Source organism: Danio rerio, chromosome 25 (genome assembly GCF_049306965.1).
Source record: "Danio rerio strain Tuebingen ecotype United States chromosome 25, GRCz12tu, whole genome shotgun sequence".
NCBI lineage: Eukaryota > Metazoa > Chordata > Actinopteri > Cypriniformes > Danionidae > Danio > Danio rerio.
The window spans coordinates 24,219,998-24,238,637 of NC_133200.1; the positions used below are offsets into that span (position 1 = coordinate 24,219,998).

Here is an 18,640-nt window from a genome sequence, read left to right on the forward strand (position 1 = left end):
CATAAATCATCAAGGTCTCTGATTCATTTGCACAGAGCACAAAAAAAAAGTACACGGACAAAACGGAGCCTTGGGGGAAACGATAAAAAAGGGACACAGAAACATGTAAAGTAAATGTGAGGAAATGACACTTTAAAGCAGGAGTGTGTTTGAGAATTGCTGATGTAAGAATCGCCATCTGCTGGTGGTAAACAGACCAACACCTTCCAAAGTCTCTCCTGCAGTCTGATTTATATTTTGTGTTAAAACCTTCCTAAAAGTGAACGTACTGCAGAATAAATTCTTATTTATTTATTTATTAATGATTATGAATCATGTGATAATTTAAAGTGGTTTAATTAAGTTAACATTTGAGTTAAATATGTTTACTCAAGGCCCGTTTACACCATGCAGGATAACAATGAAGATGACAATAAAAGATGTAGTTCTACAAATCATTTAGTGTTAAATAACAGCAACTACAACTCTAAAGACCCGAAGGAATGTTATCATATGTTTTTTTTTCCCAGTTGACGAACGATAAAACAATGACAGCCGGACAATGAAAATGAAAAGAACTGAAAATGAAAGATCTCACGCAGATTTGAAGATTTAAAGACGACACTGTCGAAAAGCACACTGCTTGATGTTAAGTCTTCTTTTAAAATAATGACTATTGTGGAAATAATTAGCCATACATTACTTTTGCGAATCCACCAAGTCAGTTGTGAAAGCTTTTTTCAGATGTCAAAATTTCTCTCGAGTGCTATTCGCACCTGTTCTTTTTGCGTAAATCCACTAGAGGCCGCTGTCGACTGACTGACAGACTGACCAACGAACCGACATCCACCACCTTCACTAAACCCAACCAATAATGTTTTCAAAAGCAATCCAGAAAAAGAAAGCCTTTGCGACCACCTGATTTTTACCACATTTTTAGATATTACCCTGTTCTCACCCTGTTTTTACTTATTTTGTTTCATTTTTTATTTGCCTTTTAGTTTTACCTGCTTTTTTAGGAACCGTTCTTCCCCAGACCCAAACCCTGTCGTCACTGTCTACTGTCTACTGAACAAACTGGTAACAGCAGAGAAAAAAGGCCTTCTACACTGAGGTAATCACTCAGCCGGTGGCGCTAAAAGGAACAGAAGCCATCTGCAGCATTATACCGCCCCATAGAGTAAGTTTTACCGACGATACGCAGCCATAGGTGCTTATGGCTACATAATTCGCTCTCTTCAGAAATGTATACGAGGCTATGTATTCACAGTGAGCTTGTGTTGGTAATAATAAAGTAAATTTTTACTTCATTTCATTTACGTGAGTAAAATATTTGGGTAACTTAAACTTTTAGAGTAAATTTATTAAATATACATTTACTTGAGTATAGTTTTTGGATACTCTACCCACCTAAAGTTAGTTTGCTGAGTGAATGATGCACACAATCAAAGCTAAAAGTACATCAGCATACTGAAATAAAAGTCTTTCACAAACTTCAAGTTCACGCTGACTTTAAGTAAGAAAACACTGATGTTCTGTACCTGTAAGCAGAGACACCCTGTGGAAGGTGCTATCCAGCTTGCTCAGGAGGATGTGGACGAAGCTGTCTTTGGAAAGCTGACCGGTGTCCTTGGTGCTCTGATCGTACACCACCACTTCCTGTCTGCGGCCCAGGTCGACCTTCAGTGCACAGACACAGGAGTGTATCAGCAGATGTCATGTCAGATGTAAAAAAGTAGAGTATGTACTATAAATTACTATAGTATTTTTATGTGGGATATAAGATCACGTATATTAAATGTGTCAAACAAAATAAAGATAAAAAATTAATGAATATATACAGCTGAAGAGAGAATTTTTATCTTTTTTAAATATTTCCCAAAGGATGTTTAACAGAGCAAGGAAATTTTCACAGTATATCTGATAATATTTTTTCTTCTGGAGAAAGTCTTACTTGTTTTATTACAGCTAGAAAAAAATCAGTTTTTAATTGTTTAAGAACAATTTAAGGACAAAATTATTAGCCCCTTTAAGCTATATATTTTTTCGATAGTCAAACTATTTTTATATAATAACTTGCCAAATTACCCTAACCTGCCTAGTTACTCTAATTAACCTAGTTAAGCCTTTAAATGTCACTTTAAGCTGTATAGAAGTGTCTTGAAAAATAAATAGTAAAATATTATTTATTGTCATCATGACAAAGATAAAATAAATCAGTTATTAGAAATGAGTTATTAAAACTATTATGTTTAGAAAGGTGTTGAAAAAATCTTCTCTTCATTAAACAGAAACTGGGGGGAAAACACACACGCACGCACGCCCGCACACATGCATGCACGCACGCATGCACGCACGCACGCATGCACGCACGCACGCACGCACGCACGCACACACATATATATATATATATATATATATATATATATATATATATATATATATATATATATATATATATATATATATATATATATATATATACAGACACACACACACACACTTTATATATTTTATTCTATACTATACAATATAGTATAAAATAGTACATATAGACAATATACAGTATATGAGTATTGTTTACAACAGTGTACCATATTGTATACCATATACACAATATATCATAATGTATTAAACATATTTAACTGAACAAAAGATATATACATAACTGTTTATTTAAACAGGAAAATGTCCATATAAATTCTAATAATACAATACAATACATATGAATTCAATAACATTTCTGCTTATAGTGCATTTTAAAGAAACGCTGCCATGTGATTTAGCTCTTAAACAATGCTTTAAAATGCTGAACAGAAAACATGCAAGCAAATGTTTTAATATTTCTGCTCCATATGTGAATCATTTGCAGAAAAAGCACATCTTTGGCACATAAAGTGGCGATGGTGAGGCTCTAGCGCATGCACCAGTGCGCAATACCCCGAATCAGAGTGCATGCACTTTGTGATGCGCTTATGTGTGTGCGTTTGTGATGCAGCAGGAGCGTGAAGCTGTGTGTGGCTGCACGCGAGTCTCAATGTTGTCAGGCAGTTTTTAATCACATGACCATCAGCCAGAGCCGCTGCAGAATGACTCACTACAATACTGGAGCACTACTGGAGAAAACCCAAAGAGAGGAGGAGAGAGCAATCGAGGGCAGTGGCAGAGGAAGAAGATGCAGAAAGATGGAGGAGAATGGGATGAGAAGAGGACAGTCATGCAAAAACAGATAATAATCGATGATTAATAAAAAATAAACTGGCGTAAAGCAAAAACTACACTGCCATTGCATTATGCAGGAACACCATTGTTTCACTGCCCAATAAACAGGGAATGAAGTGCAAAACATTGGGAATTAGGTGAAAAAAAGTTGCTATAGTATTTACTAAAGATATTGAAAAAACATCCATTAAAGCTCTCTCATTACCTAATTCAGGATAGAAATGCACACACATTTATTTTAATATTATTTTACCAAACATTTCCTCTAATACATTGTGTTGTGTTGTCATATAATAAATAAAACCAATCGTGCTAGTGTTCATTTTGGACTGAAAGGATTAGTTAACATCATCAACAATGTTGACAATAAAAAACTTGGGCAAATATTCCAGTTTTCGAGTAGTCGTTTGATCACATAAGTTTAAGACCCTGCAATATTACCATTTTACCACTACCGCGATGTGGCGCTAGAGTGTAATTCAGCCCTCCCAAATGCTGTCGAATAAAGGCAAGGCAAGGCAAGGCAAGTTTATTTATATAGCACATTTCATACACAGTGGCAATTCAAAGTGCTTTACATAAACAGGAATAAAAAAGACAAGTTTTGGACCTAAAATGCAGACAATAAAAATTATTAAAAACAGATAAAAACAATTGATAAAAGGAAACTATGCATTTTATGAGCTCCGCCACTCATACTACTGATGTCCCCTATCTTTAGTTTCTAAAATCTCCTACTCTATTTTTTTTTTTCTTTTGTTATCAATTCTGGAGGGCAAACCTGTAAATAACAGTTTTTATCCAATCTATCTCCGATAGGAGCACCTCCAGTTCACATTCTGTGAAGTTTCTCTTCTGGCCTGCTTTTGCCATTGCTTTTTCATTTGGTTTTGCCAAAGTAGAGTCAATACCATATTTTTACGGAGGAGGAGGCAGGGAGGGGTTTTGCGCTCGTGCACGTGCATTTAGTTTCACGTTAATTCGGATGTACAAAGAGAAAACGTGCTAATCTGTGTTTTGAAGTATCACATGAAAAACAAATATTTAAAAAACAAAATTTTAAAAAGATTTTTTAAGATAAAATGTTATTGCTCGCTTGAGGTGGTTTTGTGTTAATGAGATTAAGGAGGTAGCGTCGCTACTTTCTAAATCAAATAGCTTTTCAGTAGCGAATCTATTTCATTAGTCAAGTAGCGCAGTAGTGTTCACACAGCAACATTTACCGATCGTGGATAAATAAGTGACGGCACTAGAATTGACGGAGATGTGAGGCCAGTGTCTAGCTAATGAAAATAAAGCCATATGATGGTGAGAATGACTGCAGCTTCTTCTTCCTGTTTTTCGGTGGTCGACAACACACTTTTTGGTACGTTACTACTCGCTCTGATCAGTGATGTTGCCAGCCAAGGCTAACCAGAGAAATTAGCTTAATGGAAAGATAACTGAGGGAGAGGAGGCATATATATATATATATATATATATATATATATATATATATATATATATATATATATATATATATATATATATATATATATATATTAAGTATACATTTTAAGTATTTTTCATTTATACTTACATTTATTTTTCATAAGTAACAGACTGTAAAAGTCTGTTACTTATGAAAAATAAATGTCTGGTTGGCATCAAACAAAAATGAAGCATTGCAGTAAGTAATTTATGATAGTTACTATTGATACTAATCTATGTAGTGTAGTTTATTAATGAATAGTTGTAAATATATGTACAATATAATGCTCATTTTGAAACATTTCCCTTTTCTATAAATGACTATAGTATTTTAAATGTGTAACACCTGGTTTTATTGGATTTTTTGTTTTTGCTTTGGTACAGCATATTATTTGCAGTAAATATTCTAACTTAACTATTCTGCCTCATGTTTCATTGACAGATTTATTGATCACTAAGATGTGGTTGACTTGGATTTAAGTTGCTTCAATTTAAAAAAGAAAATTGCAAAAATAGCTTCAATGTATTTTTTATCATTGCAAATGCCACAAAAATCCCCCTGCACAACTAACTCAATTTTTGATTTTGTAACAACAGTAAACAATGTTTTTTTTTGTTATAATGTCTGCTTTTGTGGTGGCTGTGCTTTAAAATTAAATTAATATAATTTTAATTCAAGTGATGAAAGATTCCGAAATTCTAACGGTAAACAGAGCAACTGTAAGGACACACCTGCTTGGTATAAATGCTTGAAAATGATTTAGTTAAAAATATCCATTAGAAACTTTAAAGTAATCAAAAAGTAATCAGATGTAATCAGTTACTTTACTTTAATAAAGTAATTGAAAAGGTATACCACTTATCACACTTTAAATAGGGTAATTTGTCATCTGCAATCTACTACATTTCCAAAGTAACCTCCCCAACACTGGTTGTTAGCCCAACGCTGAACCCCAACCTGAAGGACTAGGACAATTTAGCTTAACCAAGTCACCTACAGCACATACATTTGGACTATGTGGGAAACCGGAGCACCCAAAGAAAACCCATGCAAACATGAGGAGAACAATTGTTGCCAATTCTATGACACTGCCATGTAAAATTGATATTTGGACAATGTAGTGATCATTTAACTTAGAATTAGCACTGAGTCTGTAGCACAACTATTGATTACAAGGTGCATTTATGAGTGAGTAAGAAGGTGTGAAGGTGTACGTGTGAGAAACTGAAAGCCTGTGTCTGTACAATACACCAGCTTGGCAGTTTGCCCAAAAGGTGATGTCACCTGCCGAAGGTCGGACTTGGGTGGAAGATTACTGTGCTTTCCCTGCCAGCCAAACTCGTCTGACTGTGAAAGTTAAATAATAGCACCTCGCTCCAGGTTTTATAGGGCTTGGAAAACATTCACAGCTAGCTATCACTCTTTGTTTACCTTGATCGATTATGCAAGTGAAGCTTAGTTGTTAGATAAGATATTAAAGAGAGGCTACTGATTGACAGGTTGACAGGGGATAGTGAGAAACTAAGCCTCCCTCCTCATCTTCCTACCAATCTCCCACAGGCCCCTCCTCTTCTGTACAAGGTGTTCCACCTTAATTGGATGAATGCTAAATTCAGACTATGACATCATCACCTGGGGATTATGGCCTCTCAGAAGCATAGCCTACTGTGAAGGCCTGCTGAATCCTGGTTCACCTACAGGGCAAACACGAATCCTGCCACATTTAAGTCTATTACTTATTGTCAAAACACCTTCTGGTTAACATTCATTCATTTTCCTTTGGCTTAGTCTCCAATTTAGAGGTTGCAACAGCAAAATGAAACACCAAATATTCCAGCATATATATGTAACGGATGCCCTTTAAACCACAACCCAATACCGGGATACACCCTCACATTACACACACACTCATACACGACGGCGAATTTGGTTTATTCAATTCACCTATAGCTCATGTCTTTGGACTGTGCGGGAAAACCGGCGTGCCCAGAGGAAACCCACACAAACACAGGGAGAGCATGCACACTCCACATAGAAATGCCAACTGGTCCAGCTGGGACCTGAACCAGCAACCTTCTTGCTGTAAGATGACAGCGCTAACCACTGAGCCACTGTGCTCACTAACCGAATTATTAACTTTTTGAAAATCAAAATTTGTTTGAGTGTGTATATATATATATATATATATATATATATATATATATATATATATATATATATATATATATATATATATATATATACACACACACACACACATATACATAGTCAAGTTATTGTATAACAATGGTTTGTTCTGTAGATAATCGAAAAAAATTTGCTTAAAGGGGCTAATAATTTTGTCCCAAAAATGCTTTTTTAAAATTAATAACTGCTTTTATTCTAGCCGAAATAAAACAAATAAGACTTTCTCCAGAAGAAAAAATATTATCAGACATACTGTGAAAATGTTCTTGCTCTGTTATATTTAAATATATGTGTGTGTGTGTGTGTATATATATATATATAAATTATCAACAGCTAATAACAAATATTACAAGCAGACGTACACAAAAATTAATGGGGGATTAATAGATATAAATAAAAAATAAATAAACTTATAGACCTTATTTCTGACTGGACATGGAAGGTCAACTGAAGTTTGGATTGTTGTATTTCAAAACATTTGTCAGGTTTTTGTCCTGAAACAGTTCCTGTGTGTAGTACGAGTGTCTTACACATCTTATCTAAAGCCTATTGTACATTATACTATTCATTAATTGCATGGCCACAAATCTACAATATTAGACACACACAAAAAAAAAAAATTCTGAGGCAAAATAATTTACAAGCTGTTTAATTAAATGCTAAGCTTGCAGAAATAAAAAATTATAAATGACTGCTACTTAGTATTTAAAATGTATAATTCATCTGTATTGATTTTTACTTAAAAAAGGGGTACTCAAGACTTTTCACGTTCAGTCAGAAATATTAAAAGCTCCATATTTTATCAAAACCTAAATGCTACATTGATTTTCTTTTTTTGTTTAAAAAAAGGTTAACTTGTGTTATAATTAAAGGTGCAGTAGGTGATCCGGTAAAATGCGGGTTAGCATATTACCTTTGGACGGCAGGGGAGGGACTGTGAAATCGTGAACGCGCGCACCACACTTCGACATGACAACCGACAACCCACCAGCTCACATCATTCGCCAGTTAGAAATGTAGTTAGTGGTTGGCCGGCGGCGTGCAGGAATTACACTTATTACTAAGCCATGCTATTTAAGAACAAATATTCAGAGTAGCATGGTGAACAGAATAGGGAGGCTGTAACGGTTCAAAAATGACCCAATGTGAATATGAAAGCAAATTCACCTCAGTAAAACAGACAACACGGAATAGAGCTATTTACTGATGTTTTGTTTATGAACTAAATAAAAACTACATTATCAACGCTGTAAATGCTGTACCTTATGAGACCGAAAATAGTCACATCAAAGATTTCAGTAGCTGAACAACACTTTAATGCATACAACCATTCATAACAACAACATCTACATCAGCTTTGCGTGACTGAAATAGTTTTAAACACAACGTTAGCTGTCTAAAACAAATGCTTCAGCCATGGTGTCGTCCTTCCTCCAGCGTGCAAAACTAACTCCAATACTGATTCAGGATTTTAAAAAGTTTTAATTCAGCATTTTATTTTACCGCAACTGTGATTGTCTCGTGTGCACGTGAACGCGCTGTATGCATGTAGGCCTGCACGCGCTAATGGCGGATATGCGAGAACAGAAATGCGCAGTTCTACAAATCTACATTTGCTGACAGACAATTTGAGCTGCTTAGCAGAATTATGCGAGATGTCGGCCCGACAATATTAAATTGGATCAACATTTTTTAGTTTTATGCCTTACCCAGAATATAACAATACATATAAACACATTTAAACCATTTACTTTAATCATTACTATTGGAATGTGAAAAGACTTTCAACCAGCACAACAAAAATGTTTCTGACAATCACCTTCTGCACCTTTGATTGTTTATGCAGGTACACATGCATATATACTTACATCAGCAAAATTCAGGCCCAAAAATGTTAGAAAATGAGATATGGACAAAATTTGGAGTCTAATCTAATATATAAACTACTTATATTAAATATTTTAATAAAACATCTATAGCACTGTATTATATTCATTATTTTAGACAATATATAATGTGATAGTGTTAATGTCATACAATTTTGTTTTAGTTATTAAATATGATTTACAAACATTAATAAATAATGTAAAGCTTTATGCATTTATTGTTTTTACTTTTCAGTGAAATCAGATTGTGCAGTTATAAGGACTGTTAATATACCTATAGTCTACCGCAGGGGTTCCAAAACTTTTCAGCCTGCGACCCCCAAAATAACAATGTCAGTGGCTCGTGACCCCCAATATCATCTGAGGTGGTTATAAATACAGAAACCTTGCATGCAATGGCGCACACACATTACTATACCCAAGTCTATTCTTTGTTTAATTTTATTTAGTGTTAGTGCTGTAAATGTGCCAGAAATTTTAAACTGGTGTCATAAAATCAATCTACTGCATCTGACGCTATTGCTGTTTCTTTAATATAATGTAATTACCCCAGGGGTCGCAATCAAAAAGTAACTATAAGCTACTATAGTAATATACAGTAGTATATAGTCACTATAAACAACTATTTTTGCTTCTTTAGTAGGTTATGGATAAAATATGGTAATTCTTATGGTTTAACAAAAATAAATAAATTTTTGGAAATCACCAGTTGACCCCCCTTCATTGTCCCACAACCCCTCGGGGTCCCGACCCCCACTTTGAGAACCACTAGTCTACAGTACACTACCTGACAGAACTCTTGTTGTCAATCCAGTTGTAAAAGCAACAAATAATAACTTGACTTCTAGTTGATAATTTGTAAAAGTGGCAGAAGGTAGATTTTTTAGATGAATCATCTGTTGAACAGCATCCCAATCATCACAAATACTGCAAACAACCTATTGAAACCTGCATGGAGCCAAGATTCTCACAGAAATCAGTTAAGTTTGGTAAAGGAAAAAATCATGATTTGAAAATGATGAATTGCATTCAGTATGGGGCGTGCGAGAGATCTGCAGAGAGGATGGCAACATCAACAGCCTGAGGTAGAGACATTTGAGCTGCCCATTACATTACAAAGCACAGGTGAGGGCAAATTCTTTAGCAGCATAGCACTTCTTCTCATACTTCAGCTTCCACATCAAAGTTCCTGAAAGCAAAGAAGGATTGGCCAGCCCAGTCACCAAACATGAACATTATTGAGCATGTCTGGGGTAAGTTGAAAGAGGAGGCATTGAAGATGAATCCAAAGCATCTTAATGAACTCTGGGAGTCCTGCAAGAAGGCTTTCTTTGCCATTTCACATGACTTTATATTCTATACTGTACATTATTTCTGTTAAGTAACAATACTTTTGACTCTGCAAACTATCCTAATCAAATAATAAAAAAAAAAAAATCAATGCATGATCATATTTTACTTTGGTAAAATAAGTAACCTAAAGGCTTTAGCCTTTTATATAAGCCACCTCTGATACCAAATGATCATCTTGAAGTCAAGTTATTATTTGTGGTTTCTAAAACTTGGATAGGCGACAAGACTTTTGTCAGGTAGTGTATATACTGCATAATAAAGAAATATGGACATACTTTTAAATATGCAGCAGAAAAAATATTCCAAATATAGTCAGCGACACCTCGAAAATCCTGTGTGCCAGTGCTTTGGGGTGTAATTAGGTACCCACTTAATACTAAAGCAAGGCAAAGCTAGTGTTAGATAGTGTATATACTGCATAATAAAGAAATATGGACATACTTTTAAATATGCAGCAGAAAAAATATTCCAAATATAGTCAGCGACACCTCGAAAATCCTGTGTGCCAGTGCTTTGGGGTGTAATTAGGTACCCACTTAATACTAAAGCAAGGCACAAAGAGAGGCTCAGTAATAGTTAGGTGTCACCCACAAAGACGAGTCTGTGGAAAAGCTACATTTTCCAAGAGCCACACGATATTCCCAAGGTTGATGCAGATATCTGTAACACAATTACATGTTGTGACATCAGCAAGATATTAAAAATGACCTGTGTGGACACATATCATGTGTGACTGTTTGACTGGTGCCATTCGGTTCTCGACAGGCTCATTTGTTATCGTTTAACTTGTTGACAAGTATGTTCTCCATCCCTTTACACGTTTAGTGGACATATCAGGACACGGTCAACTATGCAGGAGTTATTTTTCACATCAGCATACATGTTTGGATGCTACAGTACAGTTCTTTAGTGCTGGAGTGATTTTAGAAGCAAGGTCATATTTATCTAATATAATGTAGCTTTTATACATAATTGTTCTTCATTTAAATAACAGGTAAATATCAGTGCTAATCTAATTTGTTCTAAATATGACACAAATTTCAATTGAAATGTGCAGTGGAAGATTTCTTTTTGGGATTATTAACCTCAATGAAGTTTAACGTTGATTCAGTTCAGTTCAATAACTGTCAGTGTTGCAAAGGTAAGGAATTTTATGAAGATAGCTAAAGGTCTGGAAAAAAAATCTCTAAAAAAATGCCACTGAAACAAGTACCTAATCCCAAATCATCAAATCAGAATATCACTTGAGAAGTGACCTCATCTGAAAATTAATGGATTTGATCCAACGTGCAAATTAAGCTTCTGTAAAACTTAATTATGTCCAATAGTTTTAACATTGTCAATGTGCCAGGCTTGACCAGTATTCATATGGCTCTGCCTTAAAACGTAACGTAAACGTTCGAGGAATTGTGTGTTGTCTGTGACTTTCTCAGTGTGCTGTGGAAAATCTTTTATTAATTCTGTGCTTTTAATCAAGCATAAAACATAACGAAACAGAATAGCTATACAGCTCAATAAGTTTTAACATCTGTTTAATTTATATTAGGGATGTACAGATCCGATCATGTGATTGGAAATCAGGTCCCATCACAGAGTTTCAGTATATATTTATATATATATATATATATATATATATATATATATATACTCATTATTTTTAACACATCTATAGTTATGTGGTGGCACATAGGTGAACCTCTTTCTTGAATCAGCAACTTGTGCGGCATGACATCATTTTGTTGCAGAGATGTTGTTGGTTAAATGCTGGCAAATTACAACACAAGCAGCTTGAAGTGGAAAGCGCAAGTATGTCTGCGGTCTGGAAGAATTATAAACATTTCCATAGCAAACTCTGAGATATGTAAACTTGGGATTGCCTGCTGGGTATTTTAGGTTGTATTTTAAGGTGCAATTTGTTTGTATATCATTTTTTTTTTATGTTTACTGTTGCACTAAAGTCCTAAAAAAAGTGGAGAATTTATGTTAATTATTACTTGATTGTTTAAGCTACCTCACAGAAGCGCTCTGTATGTTAACAGAGTTGTTAAATGTTGAAATAAGGTGAATAAAATATAAGGAACATCTTGGATCTGTTTCTTTGCTCTTATTATTTTTTTCTAATGTTTTATAGAAGTATCAGATCGGTATTGGTAGATCGGTAGAGTTTCGCTTTCAGTAGACACTCAAAATGAAATGACTCAGCCTCACACTCAAGGGCAAAAAACCAGATCGGGACATCCCTATTTATTATATGTTATTCAGTTTTGGTACCTGAAAGCTAGTGTTAGATATGTGAAAAACTGTTTAAGTACTGTTTATTTTAGTTGTATCTTTGCGATATTGTATTTTTTTATGCTTTTACTTTTTTTCACTAAATATATCATATACTGAACCATACTGAAACCATAACTGTAAAGGCTGATTTATACTTCTGTGTCAAGTGCACGCATATGGTCACTGACACGCATCTCTTAAAAAATGGAACTACACATTGCAATGACGCATAGCGCAAGCTCTGTGATTGGTTGGCTTTGTAGTGGTGACGAGTGTAGGCAGTGCTGAGAGCCACAAGCCCAATGGAACGAGTGTTTCCAAGTGTCGAGTCCTGTGAAGGAGCACCAGATGGAAACTTTTGTTTTGTGTTTACCTTATAATTAAAGTCGTTGCACATCCACTGGGGTTCCCTGTTCTGAATGAGCGAGTTTTAGCTACTTGTACATTAAGACACCATCCATATAACAATGCATAGTGGTACTGCTGGATATTCCGGGCCCAGTGCAGCGATTTGTTTTGAGTCAAAATCATGGTCAGTGGTTGGGGCGGTGGGGAAAATCATATTCAGTGAAAATGTAAATGTCAATTCTCTGCCAAGATCGGCCTATTACTGTATCTTGAATTTTCCACAAACAAAACATCCTGATCTGAATCTGTTTGTTTCTACATGTGAAATAAAAAAAAAATGTGATTTAAGGAATAAGCTTCCTTTCCTAGGCCATCGTTCAATCCCTAGTACATCCTTCAGATCTGCCTATTTGGCTGTCTTCGCTCTGGGCGACTGCATAGCCATCTGTCAGGACCAGCTCAATGGAACATTCAGTAGCACAGATTAGCATAAGCCAAGACCGTTCGTTGCTGCAGAGGAAGTCCTGCTCCTGTACCATTGCACTCTATCTGCTGCACTTAACACTGACCCATTTACAATGCAGGCCAGGCAATTGGTGCATATGGTGCCTTCCGCTGATGTAATCTGAAATGGGCCGAACACAGAGCCATGGGGGACCTCAGGCATTATCTCAGCGTGGATGTGTGCTGCCCATCCATTAATACCCTCTTTCACTTCCTTCCTTTATTCTCACTCACAATGGACCACACTGGTGGCCTTTGGTTGCGGTGATGTCGTTACTTTCAGCTCACACACTGATGCCACAACTTCTGGCAATGGCAGCTATCCAAAGCAGTAGGGGGGGATGAAGGGGGTAGTGTTTGTCTGGATCCTGCACTAGTCATGTAGACGATTTGCACGTGCTCCGCTAGCGCTCTGCCAGTGGCCACTCTAAAGATTATGATGTCATGCTCATCCAATAACAAAGAGTTTTCAGAATTCGCCCCGTCCCACCTCCCCCCACTTACACCCAGATAGCTCCAGCTTTATCCACAACTTGCATTAATCACGAGCGTTATCCTCTTTACTGAGGGACATAATAAAAGCCACACAGCCTCTAGGCCCGGCTGTGAAAAGTAATGGGGACTGAAGCGAAAGAGTGACCCAAGAAAACAGTGACACTCTGTTAAGTTCAGATGGAACTGGTTTTGGCCAGAAGAACCCAATCAAAGTGCCCATTTTTGGGAAACAAATAGCACAAAGAGCCAGATGATGTCATACCCAGGGCCCATTGCTATTTGAAAACAACAGATACATTAAGTAATATATAAATAAGAGTAAACTGGTCACTTTATTAGGTACACCTTACTAGTACTGGGTTGGACCCCTTTTGCCTTCAGAACTGCCTTAATCCTTTGTGGCATAGATTCAACAAGATACTGGAAATATTCCTTGGATATGTTGGTCCACATTGAAATGATAACATCACGCAATTGTTGCAGATTTGTCAGCTGTACATCCATGATGCGAATCTCCAGTTCCACCACATCCCGAAGGTGCTCTATTAGATTGAGGTCTGGTGACTGTGGACAGTGAACTCATTCTCATGCTCAATAAACAATCTGAGATGATTTGCGCTTTATGACATGGTGCGTTATCCTGTTGGAAGTGGCCACCAGAAGATGGGTGCACTGTGGTCATAAAGGAATGGACATGGTCAGCAAAGACACTCAGGTAGGTTGTGGTGTTGACAATCTTATTTTGTCAAATTTTGGTGAGTCTTTGCGAATTGGACAAGAGTGGGCACCCAGCGTGGTCTTCTGCTGCTGTAGCCTATCTGCCTCAAGGTTTGATGTGTTGTGCATTCAGAGATGATCTTCTGCATACCTTGGTTGTAACAAGTAGTTGTTTCAGTTAATGTTACCCTTTTTATCAGTTCGGTCATTCTTCTCTGACCTCTGGCATGTAATGTAATGTAATGTGTGTATTTATATAGCGCATTTATTGTGTATGGCCATACACCCAAAGCGCTTCACAATCATGAGGGGGGGTCTCTCCACACCACCACCAGTGTGCAGCATCCACTTGGATGATGCGACGGCTGCCACAGGACAACGGCGCCAGTGCGCTCACCACACACCAGCTATTGGTGGAGTAGAGGGACAGTGATAGAGCCAATTCGGTAGAGAGGGGATGATTGGGAGGCCATGATGTTAAGGGCCGATAGAGGGACTTTGGCCAGGACACCGGGGTTACACCCCTGCTCTTTCACGAGAAGTGCCTTGGGATTTTTAATGACCACAGAGAGTCAGGACCTCGGTTTAACGTCTCATCCGAAAGACGGCGCCCACTGACAGTGTAGTGTCCCCTTCACTTTTACTGGGGCATTAGGACTCACACAGACCACAGGTTGAGCGCCCCCTGCTGGCCTCACTAACACCACTTCCAACAGCAACCTAGTGTTCCCTAGTGGTCTCCCATCCAGGTACTGACCAGGCTCAGCCCTGCTTAGCTTCAGTGAGTAACCGGTCTTGGGCTGCAGGGTGACATGGCATCATCAAGGCATTTGCACCCAAAGAACTGCCGAATTTCCTCTTTTTCGGACCATTCCCTGTAAGTCCTAGAGATGGTTGTACATGAAAATCCCTGTAAATCAGCAGTTTCTAAAATACTCAGATCAGCCCATCAGGCAGCAACAATCATGCCACGTTCAAAGTCACTTAAATCACCTTTCTGACCCATTCTAATGCTCAGCTTGGGTCAATCAAAAAAGAAGTCTACTTCAATATACCATGCCTCTGCAGTACGCACAAGTGTTTTTCACTGGTAATCCTAAAAATTACACAGCATTCCCTGTTTGGTGCCATTTTTTCAGAAAGAGAGGTGCGCAATAAAGGCGGATCAGATTTCGGCATTGACCTCATCAAGCATGGCATGGAGTTTTACGTGACATCTGTTGGTGGTTGGATTTCCCCCTAAGAGTTCTGTCAGTTTCACAGAGTGTCTAAAAATATAAAGACTTGGCATGCCAGTCGAGAAGAAAAAATTATGTCATATTCAATGTAGAAGTCATGGAAAACTCGAGTCTCCTATTTCAGATAACCAATAAACCTGCACTGGTTTTCTAAATTTACGAATGAGGAAGCAAGGATAGCTGCGAGTTAGAAAACATCAAGACCCCTGATCTAGACTCTTTGACTTCAAACTGACCGTCGACTACTACACCTAATTACAAAATCATTTTAGATGAAGAGGTGTCAAATACTGTGCGTGCATAAGAATTTGACAGCAGATCTTGCAAGCTGGTGCCAAAATCGGGGACTCTTTAATGGATGTTCACAAGCAAACATTACTTGATTTTAATATTGCGAAGCGACATGCTTGTGAAGTCCAGCATTGTAAACCAACCCCTTCAAAAGCTTGCAGCTGTCCGCTTGCCGACATCAACCTTTTTGATGCCACCCTCAATTCTCAGTTACATAAACTACCCACACACTCCTTCAGACACACACACTTGATACCTTGACCTTTCCGTTGGGTTGGAGGAGCTCGGTAACCGACACCTTGTCCTGCTGAAGCCTCCTCTTGACCAGCTTGGAGCAGCAAACATTGATGGCACCATGCACATGCGAGGCATTGTACTCCGAGAATGTTCGACTGTCTATGACCAGCAGTCGTCCGGCTCCCCGCTGCAGCAGGCCTGCCAGACGCTTGATGTCCATGGCACTGCGACGGCTCTTCTCCCCCGCCATGGAGACTCCCAGAAGCCCTCTCTGGATGAGGGGGTGCTCACAACCACAATCAAGGCAGAGGTGGTGAATCAGTGATTAAATCACTGCCACGGGCCACCAAGAGACATCAAGGTGCACATGGTGTCTGGAGAAAAAAAACAAAGGAACAATTTTTTAATTGTTTTATTTTAGAGAGTACTTTGTCAACAACAGTGGTGTAAAGTAACAATATGCAAATACTCAAATTACTGTTATTGAGTCGTTTTTCACAGGAATTGTAATTTATTAAGTAGTTTTAAAAACGTACACTTTTACTCTCATTTTGACTAAATGTTTTGTGCTGTATCATTACTTTTACTCCACTATTTTCCTTCAACCTGCAGGCACTACTTTGTTTTTTCTACTCAGTAGAAAAACCATTCCTGCGATTCTTGTCTAATCATATCACACACAGATAGTAAATCGCATCATAATAAACAATTTAAAGACATCGGCACTTTATGAAGTGCAGCAAACCACTTGGAATCTTTAAAATTGTCCAAGAAGATGTTCAAAATCTTTACTCACAGTAGCTTTGCCTCCATCCAAAAACGCGAATAAGCTTTATGTGCAAAACTGGATTATATCATAAAAGACATGCAAATAAAGCAGCGTTTCCATCCAACAAGTGAAAATCATCACTTACTGATTAATTAGCTCCAAATATCAACAGTAAAAACGGAATTTGCGGTGGTAGGAGAAGCAGTGTGAATCTTTTCTTTATTTAATAAATGACTTTCACCTCAGAAGGCAATCCTTAAACCCAGTGAACGTGTGGTGGCTTTTGAATGTGTAAGGCACTGAGCACAGACAATGTTATTTCTAGAGGTCAAGAATAATACAATAACACTAAAACTGAAACAATTCAGGCGTTTTAGAATGACCAAAACAACATTTCAGATGTTTTATAGTTTTCTCAGCCGGCTGATTTATAAATTTACACACATTGTTTTCATCACATGACCTCTTAAAACAAAAATTGCATGACTTTTCTAATGCGCATACTGGAATTTGTTTAGTAAAAGTGTTTCCATTGTAGTTTATGCACATCTTATCGAAAATAAAAGTTTTTCCTACTCAGTTAAGCGCATATTTTTTTATGTGTATTTTCAAAATTGATGCGCATCATAGCGTTTCCATCAACCATATTTTATGCGCATATTTAAAATGCGCATTAAACTAGATGGATTGAAACGTATTATTTTCATGTTCAGTAACTACGTGAAACAACATTGATATTTTGTTGATTTTAGGTTGTGATGGAAAGTGACCAAAATCCAACAACGAGTCAACATCTTAAACCAACGTCATATTGACGCCAAATATTGATATTTATTCGTCACGTATGAAAACCAACATCCAACGTTTGATAGACGTCATAGTGGTAACATCCACACAACGTAAAGCTGTAACATAAGACGTTAATATTTGGTTGTTTTTAGGTTGTGTTGAAAAGTAACCAAAATGTAATGTCAGTCCGACATTGGACATTGACTTTGGCCTGATGTTGGGTTCTGACGTCAACTCTATTTTTCCTCCAAACAAAATGCAATGTCCCATGACATTGGTGTACAACATCAATTTGACGTCATGTTGATATCCTGTGCCTACTGGGATGAAATCGCCAAATAATCTTAAACAAGAACTAAATGCACTACAGAATGTTACGTTTACGCGCACATGCACATATTGCATATAATCACATCAGCATTTGACAGTGTAATACTCACTACTCACATGAGTACTTTTAAAAGGGCTCCTTCTCATATTTTGAGTAATATTTACAACAGATAATTTTACTCTACTTGCACTAAATTTTGGACATAGTAATGATACTTTTACTTGAGTAAAATTTTTCAGTACTATTTCCACTATTTTCTGGTAGTTTTTGAGTGAGATGCTAACGATCTAATCCAATTCAACGATCTATGCTATGCTAAGTTAAAAGTGCTTCCGTCAGACCCAAAGATCAGCTGAATGCATAAAAAAAATTACAAAAATCAACTGTCCAACTTTAAGAGAGTTGTAAAATGAGCCTTTTTTCCAAAAAAAGTTGAGTGTTCCTTTAATAGGTAATACACATCTCATTTAGTATTTTCATCACATGATTTGATGTTTCTTGTAAGGAAAACTACACAGAACAAAAACAAGTTTGTTCCCGCTCAGTATA

The 18,640-nt window shown here is 37.0% G+C and overlaps 1 protein-coding gene across 2 annotated transcripts in view; it reads right to left on the bottom strand.

Annotated features, from left to right (window-relative positions):
• dusp8a (dual specificity phosphatase 8a) overlaps positions 1–18,640 on the bottom strand; it is a 73,331-nt gene that overhangs the window by 34,866 nt on the left and 19,825 nt on the right. For both annotated transcript variants that reach the window (XM_005170679.6, NM_200880.1), the window contains 2 exon segments: positions 16,222–16,576; positions 1,521–1,659 (listed from right to left, as the gene is read on the bottom strand). In XM_005170679.6, the coding sequence (XP_005170736.1) occupies positions 1,521–1,659; positions 16,222–16,452 (370 nt within the window). In that variant the 5' untranslated portion in view covers positions 16,453–16,576.